This window comes from Apium graveolens, chromosome 9 (assembly GCF_009905375.1).
Source record: "Apium graveolens cultivar Ventura chromosome 9, ASM990537v1, whole genome shotgun sequence".
Lineage (NCBI taxonomy): Eukaryota > Viridiplantae > Streptophyta > Magnoliopsida > Apiales > Apiaceae > Apium > Apium graveolens.
The window spans coordinates 236,787,383-236,797,352 of NC_133655.1; the positions used below are offsets into that span (position 1 = coordinate 236,787,383).

A 9,970-nucleotide genomic window follows, 5' to 3' on the forward strand; every position below is an offset into this window, starting at 1 on the left:
TACAAATAGGCTATGACATATGACTTACAGAATGCTACACTCATAAACAAGCATGGAAAAACACCATATGAGATGGGGAAGAAAAAGAAGCCAAATCTGAAATACTTTCATGTATTTGGATGTAACTGTTTTGTTCTTAAGACTCATCCTGAACAGCTGTCAAAATTTGATCTAAAAGCTGATGAAGGAATTTTTGTTGGATATCCACTTTCCACAAAAGCCTTCAGAGTCTACAATTTAAGAACAAGGGTTGTCATGGAATCTATCAATATATCTTTTGATGATAAAAATATTACTAGACTTGAAGATTTCAATGATCATGATCCGCTGAGATTTGAAAATGTAGATTTAAATTCTGCTTTTGTGAATTCTGATGGCTTAAATCCTGATCCTGTAAGTTCTGACGGGTTAAATTCTGATGTCATTGAAACTGTGGTAACTACTCCAAGGAAAAATGCACCTGTTCAGGGGGAGCAAACCAATGATCCTACCACAACTCAAGACTCTCAAGAAGCATCAAAACCTGTCACTGGCTCTTCAAGTTCTGATTCATGAAGTTCTGATGAGCCAAATTCTGATAATTCTGGAAACTCTGATTCTTTAAATCCTGAAGGATCCAACTCAAATTCTGAAGTCTCAGAGAGCATAACTACAGGGGGAGCATCATAAAATGTTGATGGAGACAGCATGGATCATGGGGAAGGATCCAGTTCTAGAGAACAACTTCTATCTGCAAGGAAGTGGACTAAAGCATATACACCTGACTTAATAATGGGAGATCCTGAAGCAGGTGTCAGAACTAGAACTGTAACATCAAATGAATGTCTCTATCATTCTTTTCTATCTCAGACTGAACCAAAGAAAGTGGAAGAAGCTCTTCAAGATGCTGATTGGGTGCAAGCAATGCAGGAAGAGTTAAATGAATTTAAAAGAAATAAAGTCTGGACCTTAGTGCCAAGACCAAAGAACAGATCCATTGTTGGCACAAAATGGGTGTTCAGAAATAAAACTGACAGTGATGGCATAATTACAAGAAACAAAGCAAGGCTGGTTGCTAAAGGTTACTCTCAACAGGAGGGTATTGATTATGATGAAACATTTGCACCAGTTGCTAGATTGGAAGCCATAAGAATGTTTTTGGATTATGCTGCTCACAAGAAGTTGAAAGTATTTCAAATGGATGTGAAAAGTACTTTTCTCAATGGAGAATTGGAAGAAGAGGTATATGTTGAACAACCTCCAGGATTTGTAGATCCAAAATTTCCTAATCATGTCTAAGGACTTGACAAAGCACTTTAGGGCCTTAAGAAAGCTCCAAGAGCATGGTATGAGACTCTATCTCAATTCCTTCTAGAAAGTGGATTTCACAGAGGCACAATTGATAAAATATTGTTCTACTTCAACCATGGAAAGGACTTACTTTTGGTACAGATATATGTTGATGGTATCATCTTTGGTTTCACAAATGCCAAACTCTGTGAAAGATTTGCAAACTTAATACAGTCAAGATATCAAATGAGTATGATGGGAAAACTTAGCTATTTTATGGGACTTCAAGTCAAGCAAAATGAAGAAGGTACTTTCATAAATCAATCCAAGTACACCGAAAATTTACTCAAGAAATTTGGAATGCAATATTGTTCAACTGCATCCACTCCTATGGCCATTGTAACCAAGTTAGATAAAGATACTGAAGCATCAATAGATATTACTAACTACAGAGGTGTGATTGGCTCTGTACTCTGTTTAACTGCAAGTAGACCTGATATCATGTATGCTACCTGTCTTTGTGCAAGAATTTAGGCCGATCCAAGAGAACCTCATCTAATAGCTGTGAAAAGAATTTTCAAGTACCTCAAGGGTACAGCTGATCTAGGATTGTGGTATCCTAGAGAATCAGATTTTAAGCTAATAGGTTACTCAGATGCAGATTTTTCCGGATGCAAAATAGACAGGAAAAGCACTAGTGGAAGCTGCCAATTTCTTGGAGGCAGATTGGTTTCTTGGTTTAGCAAGAAACAGAAATCAATTTCCACATCAACTGCAGAAGCGGAATATATTGTTGCATGAAGCTGTTGCTTTGGATGAAGAATCAGCTACTGGACTATGGGTTATAATTTTCTAAAATACCCATTTACTGTGATAATCAAAGTGTTATTGCTATGACAGGTAATCCAGTTCAACACTCAATGACAAAGCACATCAGCATTAGGTACCATTTCAAAAGGAAACATGTAATGGAAGGTACAGTGGAATTGTATTTTGTCCCAACAGATCAACAACTAGCAGATATATTCACAAAACCACTATGTGAAGCTACTTTTACAAGAATGGTAAATGAACTTGGAATGGTTTCAGGTTCTTTCTCAAAATCTGCTTATTTTTGTTCTCATGCATCAGACTTTATGATCAGTGTTTACAGATTGTCTTATCTCCATGTAAGCTGTGCTTTAATTATAATATATTAAATACTGATTGTTATATGATGTGATTCTATATACTCTGATAATGTTTTGAATGTTCTGTGACTATTCATTCCAATGAGGAATACTGTACTAGATGTTGACCTAGTAGTCTTTAACATACTAGAAATCCCATGTTTGAATTAGTTGTTTATGTGGAAATTAATTACACAAGCAAATTCTGATTTTGAACTTAGTCAAATTTACTTTGTGTATCTTATTACTAAATCACAAACTAGATTTTTACTCCTTATCTGTCAAATTCTGATGTCATTAAATCTTAAGGATGAACTACATGCTTGATAAGCCTCACTTATCTGAAGAAAAGAAAAGAAAAGACATTGAAGTCAGGTACTCCTTTGAGATCTAGAGTAAATATGTGAAAGGGAAGACCCAAGTGCATTGTTGGTATTGAGTTATATGCATTAAAAAAGCAAATAAATTTTTCTTGGTGACTTTTCACATTCTCTGAATACTGGAGAAATACTCTGATAATAGCATAAATTCTAATAGCAGTTGTGACTCACTTACACTGAGACGTCACTGTAAAAAAATGTCAAAAGATGCATAAAATGAGCACAAACTGTTGAGGTGGACTCTTGCATAAATTTATTCTATAGTAGACTTCAAAATTGAAGAAAGATTTTAAGCATTTTTCTTAGTTATGCCTTATTTCTAAGATATACTAAAGTTTATCAGACTTTAATCTTTATCTGATCATTTGCAAATGCACACACTCTCACTCCATATGAATGATGAAAATTAATGTGGTGATTAAGTTGTTCTTGACAAACAGTTAAGTATTATTTACATAAATTTTGAGGACAAGTTCTGATGATTAAACTCTGAAGAAACAAGTCAGTATTTGTATGAAGAATCACAAAAACAGACATTCACTTTTTGAGTACAGAAGCCATATTCTGATGACCGTTAAATTCTGATAATAGTCAAGTTCTGATGCAAATCCTGATGGAAACTCTGATGCTTACATGGCATTATTTATTTACTTGACTTATTTGTGGTTTTACTGTAACTGTCATATTTTATCAGAAAATAATTAAGTGAGATAAAAACAGTCATAATCATTTGTTTAGTGGGAAACGTGCTTGCCTTGACAACTCCATGTGCACAATAATTACTACTTATTTCTCGTGCCCACTAACTACTGCTTTAACTATTTACTGGCTGACAAGTGTAAAGTGTCTGTTTTACTTCCAAAAAGAGCTGTTGAGTGGAGAGTGTATATATATGGGAGTTAAAAGATTTTACAATCTTTTACCTACTTTTCTTATTCTCTAATCTCTTTTATTCTCTCTCTTTAATATTCTCTAAAGCTATTTTCTTACAGGAATTTTATCAAACATCTTGTGTACACACCATTTTCTCACTTATTTCTCACAGAAATGGTACCAAAGGGCATCATTTTCAATGGAGCCAAGTTTGTTCCCAATAACTACATGGCTATTCTTAGAAAGGATGAAACTCCATCAGATCTTCACTTCGTTCAGGACTTTCTTGCTAACAGTGAGATTGGATATGCATTGACCCAACCAGAAGCACTCTCAGGAACTCAAGTACTGGAGTTTTGGAGGAGTGGTGTTTATGATGATTGTGGTGCAAATGGGTCCCCAAACATCATATTTACAACAGGGGAAGATGAACACTTGGTTATATTGTCAACTGTTCGACAAGCTTTACATCTTCCAGAAAACTGTGTTTACAGTTCAACAATTGAGGAGACAACTCTTCAACAGATGATGGCAAACCTTGGTTATGAAAAATCTTTGTCCAAGCTGGGACAATTGAAGAGGCCCCACATAAGAAGGGAGTGGAGTTTCTTTTTCGACTGCATCACCAAGGCCTTTTCCAACAAGTGCTCCAACTTTGATGCAATTCCAATCCTTAGTCAGCAAATTGAGTATGCTCTTATTACTCAATCTCATTTTGATTATGCTAGTGTTGTGCTAGGATTTATTGGGGATAGGATGCAAGAGGACAAAAATACTGTATATTTTGCCAGATTCTGTCAACTTATTTACAGTTTTTGTAATTTCTGATAAGCCCCAACTAGCTAGTGAGTTGATCCAACCCTTTAAACTTGCTAAAAGGGCCTTCACTGACTTATTATCTACTGATAATAAGAAGACTTTACTAAGACCCCTCCAAATTCCTCAATCAGTCAAACAGGTTTTATAAATTATGATCCAAACACCTATACTGCCATATATCCTGATGTACAACCATCCCAACCTCCATCAGCACCTACAACCACTACACAACCTACCACTTCTCAACCTACCATCAGAACATATTTCAAGCCAGCACAATCTCAACCTCAACAATCTGCTGCAACATCAAGATCTAAACCTTCAAGAATAAAATATGTTCCTAAATCTCCACCAGGGAGAAGAAAGATGATCCTTAGTAGGGGTGTACACGGTTCGGGTTAAACCGACCAACCCGATCCAAACCGGCACTATTAAACCCGATCCAAACCGAAAATTTTTAAACCGAATATAATTGGATTGAAAAACGGTAAACCCGAATTAAATGGGTTGGATATGGGTTTTGATTTTTTTTAACCGAACCAACCCAACCCGATTAATATATATATATATATATATATTAATCTGTTACCACTTTCCTGAGTTTACACCTACACATCTTTGGACTTTGGCCCATTAGTATTACAATATACAGCCCATTTATATCCAACCCTAATTTTATTGACTATCACTAAAACTCCTCACAAGTCACAACCCTAATCTAGTTATCTCTCTCGCGCCTCTCTTCAACTCTTCAGAAATGGACTTAAACACTCCTCACAATCCCATCCCAAACACTCCTACAAATCACTTCTCGAAGGACCCAGACCCTTCAACAAATCCCATCCCAAATATAACCCCAGAACCCATCCAAAATACCACTCCAATTAAGCTTAAATCACCTAAGAAAGAAGTTGATGATGAACCTCTCTCACAAAAGCGGAAGCCAACAAGAACATCTGATATTTGGGAGCATTTTACTAAAGTCCTAGGAGGAAATCCATTGAATCCAAGATGCAATTGTAACTATTGCGGGGCTGATTATGCTTGTCACAGTACCAATGGCATGAGTAGTTTATGGGCTCACTTAAGAAAATGCAAGAAGAATCCAGAAAGGGTGGTGGATAAGAAGCAGAAATTACTTAGCTTTAAAAAGGAGACTAACGGAGCTTCAAATTTGTTGGTTGTTACCTTTAACAAGGTGAGGGGTCGAACTGCATTGGCTAAATTTGTGGTGAAGGACGAACAAGCATTTAGAGTTGTGGAGGGTGATGGTTTCAAAGAGCTTGTATAAGAATTGCAGCCTATGTTTGTTGTTCCCAGTAGAGTAACCATTGCGAGGGATGTTCATCACTTGTATTTTAGGGAGAGGGTTAAACTGATGGAGGTGCTTACTACTGCTGGCCAAAAAGTATGATTGACGACTGATTGTTGGACATCTAGGACGCAAATGGCCTATATGTGTCTCACGGCACACTATGTTGATTCTGATTGGAAATTACAAAAGAAGATTATTAATTTCTATCTTATTTTGAATCACAAAGGTGATACCATTGGTAAGGCAATTGAGTCTGGTTTGCTGGGTTGGGGTATAGAAAAGGTGTTTACGGTTACCGTTGACAACGCCTCGGCTAACAAAGAGGTTGGTGCTTTTGTAAAAAGAAGGGTGAATGCGTGGAAGGGGGCTGTTCTCGGCAGAGAAAATATGCATATGAGGTGTGAAGCACATATTGTGAATTTAATTGTTAACCAAGGCCTGAAAGAGATGCACGATTCGATAGCTGCTATTAGAAATAGTGTCAGATACATTAGGTCATCACCAGCTAGGCTGCAAAAGTTTAAAATCTGTGCAGAAAAAGAGAAGATTGAATATAAGGGAGGGCTGGTTTTGGATGTGCAAACCAGGTGGAACTCGACTTATATGATGTTAGACGTGGCTTTGAAATTTGAAAAGGCATTTGTAAGGTATGAGGAAGAGGATGATAAATTTGTGAGTTATTTCATGGATAAAGATAATGGTAAAAAAATGATAGGGCCTCCAATTCCTACTGATTGGAAAGCTACTTCCGTGTTTGTCAAATTTTTAGCTACTTTCTATGAAGTCACGCTTAAGTTTAGCAGCACCTTGCACGTCACTGCAAATAATTTCTATCACGAGATATGTGAGGTTCACACGATATTGAATCATCTAACTTCGACAAGGGACCCTTTATTATCTTCAATGGTGAAGAACATGAAAGAAAAATATAATAAATATTGGGGAGATGCAGAGGACATCAACCCTTTATTATTTTTAGCCATTGTACTTGATCCACGCTATAAGATGGGGTATTTGAAGAATTGTTTCGAAAGTATTTATAATGCTGAATTGGTTGCAAGACTTGTCATGAAAGTGGAGTCACTCCTGCAATGACTCTATGTTGCCTATGCTAGTGATGGCGAAGCTTCAAAGGTAACTTTCTTGGTGATTTAGCTATGTATATTCTAGATCATGTTTAAGTTTTATGTTCCTCACTGTTATGCCCAAATTATATTAGCATACATGTTTCTCACTGGTTAGTGTATATTTCATTGTTAGCATACTTGACCTGCCCAAATTGCTTAGCTAATGTATTAGAATTTTGTTGCCCTGTTGAATTCTGGCTGCTGTCGTTGTAACCGTTTGTTCTTTAATCAGAAGTTTTCTTGATTTATGGTAGTGTTGGTATTCTGCCATGTTAAATATTAAAGCCATCCTTCCAGGTAGGAACATTTCACTAGGTTTAATGGTAGTTTTGGGCTTGACTATGCACTGATAAATTGCCTGAAACATGAATTAACATAATAATAATCAACACAAACTCAGTACAAAATATAAAAGTTCCAAAGAATTATATACAATGATCTATTGAATTCATGGTAGTCGGCATACCTTTGCATTAGCAGTGCGAAATGACACTGGGTGGATATTCTGTTGACAGTGGTGGAATAAGTTAGTATACAAGATAAAATAGACCATGAAAAGACTTAACCAAGTATGTAATCATTAATTTAATATCATGTACATTTACTTGTATACAAATATATATATACGAAGGTATTCTTACACAAGCAAAAATAAACATGCATACTATTGAAATCCAGATGTCAGGTTTTCATGTGACTTTCTACAATGAGAATAACAATTAAATTGAGAGTTAGTGAGTGTTCAGAAGAGTTTGTGTAACTTTTTTTTCCCAATATTATCAAGTAAATAACTTTACTGTATGATGTTCTGTGTTAGCTAACTGTTGTATCTGCTATATCTATTTTCATCATTGAATTGTTTAATATATCATATACTCCCCTGCTTACTTTATCCCTAACAGACTCATAAAAGCAAAACGACACCAAATGTTGGCAATGAAACAAATAAGAGGAGGTTATTGGAAAGCTACTTGCATCAACAAAAGATGGATATTACTGAAAAGAAGAATGATGTTGATCGCTACTTGGCTGATGAATCTATTAATCCGATGACCTCTTCTTTTGATATTTTAATTTGGTGGAAGGACAATTCTGAAAGGTATAAAATTTTATCAATGGTTGCTAGAGATGTACTTGTTATTCAATTTTCTACCGTTGCTTCTGAATCTGCCTTTAGCACTAGTGGACGTATTTTGGACCCTTTTAGGAGTTCTCTGAGTCCGAAAATGATAGAGGCTTTAGTATGTACACAAAGTTGGTTGAAAGGTCAGAATGGAGGACTACTGAAATTAGATAACTTTGTTGATGAAACACATACTTACCAATTTCTTGAAGAAGGTATGTGACTGGGCTATATGATAATTCGTATAGATTAATCTATTCTCATAAAAAAATTCTTGTAACTTTTATTTCTAATAAAGAGACTGAAAAGTATTTTATATTTGTATATTGTAGACATCAAAGACAAGAACAAGATGGAGGTCCAGGCTATCAAGAAGACCAGGAGTATTAGCATCATTGAAGTTGATGAGTGATTCATCACTGTTATGTTCTCTTCAAAGCTAAAGACTATTTTCTCTTTAAATCTAAAGATTATGTTCATTGTTTATTCAGTGTTTTGGTATGTAATGGTAAATATTCGAGACTTGTTTGTGGTGGATAATTTTAATATCTTGCAGTTTGACTATTAATTTCAAGTTTATTTATTGTTCCATAAAAGTTTGTTACTTGTTTATCAACCGAACAATCCAACCCAAACCGATCCAAACCGAAGTACGTTAAATGGGTTGGATTATAAATTTATATTTTATGGGTTGGTTTGGAAATTTATAAACCCGATTTAATTGGTTTGGGTTGTTAAAATATTTAAACTCAACCAACCCGAACCGTGTACACCCCTAATCCTTAGGGATGAACCAGATGAAGAAGAAGCATAGGTTCATGCATCAGAACCTGTGACAGTTGAAGCTGAAGGGTCAACCCATCAAAAAAAGACTGAAGCTGAGGGTTCAGATATTTTGAAGAGGAAAAGAACTATAAGTTCTGATGCTGCTCTGGAAACTCCTTCACTATCCAGGAGATCAAAGAAACAGAGAGCAAGCAGGCATTTGGCACAACCTCATTCTGAGGATACTCAAGAAGCTGAGGACGGGGATCAGGAATCTCTGATCTCATCAGAACCTGTTGTAATTGAAGTTTTTCCATCCCCACCTCAAGCTAAAGACACTGTTCTAGAAACAGTGATTACACCTCCTGTCTCTCCAGTTAAAGAAACAACAGTTGAAGATTCAGGATTAAGTCCTGAAATTGACATCCATAGGCTGATCATTCCAACTGTGCTCTATCTAGAAGCTCCTACAGTACAAGTGACAATTCCACCAGTTTTTCCATTACATGCTGATATTCCTACCCACCTATTCTGGATGTGGACAAAGATGAAGTTGTACCAGAATCACCTTCAGTGACACACACTTTAGTACTGTCAAAAGATGATGAGTTTTCTGCAAGTTATGGAGAGTCAGCTCTAGTTAACACTCCAGCTCCCATTCTTGGAAAAGAGGCACTGATTGAAAAGTTTGTTGAACAAGCTGCTCATGTTCCTTGGGAAGAAACTCACAGAGGAGTTGAGTGGACCAAGAAGTGGAATGAATATGATTTCATTCCAAGCTCTAAAGTTCTGTCAGAACATATTTCCAAAGCTGATGAGCTAATGAAAAATTTTGATATCAAGCACCAACTCAAAGTTACTGCTCTAAGTACCAAATCTCTTCAAGGTCTACACTCTCAAACTCATGAAAAAGTTGACAAACTTCTGGAAAGAGCTGATAAGCTGGATATGGAGATCAAGACAGACAAAAGAGGTTTATCAGACCTATACATGAGAAAGTTGAAGCTATATAGAAGATTCAAGAAAAGCAACAGGCCCAAATAAATGAGGTTCTGCAGAATCAAGCCTCTCAACAAGCTCAACTGAATGAAATTCAATCTTCAGTAGAACTTCTTCTCTCTCTCCTACTA

General features: G+C 36.1%; 1 protein-coding gene across 1 annotated transcript; it reads left to right on the plus strand.

The window, feature by feature from the left end:
- Positions 1–5,957: 5,957 nt before the first annotated feature.
- LOC141686065 (zinc finger BED domain-containing protein RICESLEEPER 2-like) lies at positions 5,958–6,920 on the plus strand. Its single transcript, XM_074491126.1, has one exon. The coding sequence runs from the start codon at positions 5,958–5,960 to the stop codon at positions 6,918–6,920; it is 963 nt and encodes a 320-aa protein (XP_074347227.1).
- The last annotated feature ends 3,050 nt before the right edge of the window (positions 6,921–9,970 follow it).

Bases quoted from the DNA above. Each gene is read 5' to 3' on its own strand.
- LOC141686065 (XM_074491126.1), top strand. From the start codon at position 5,958: ATGGCCTATATGTGTCTCACGGCACACTATGTTGATTCTGATTGGAAA.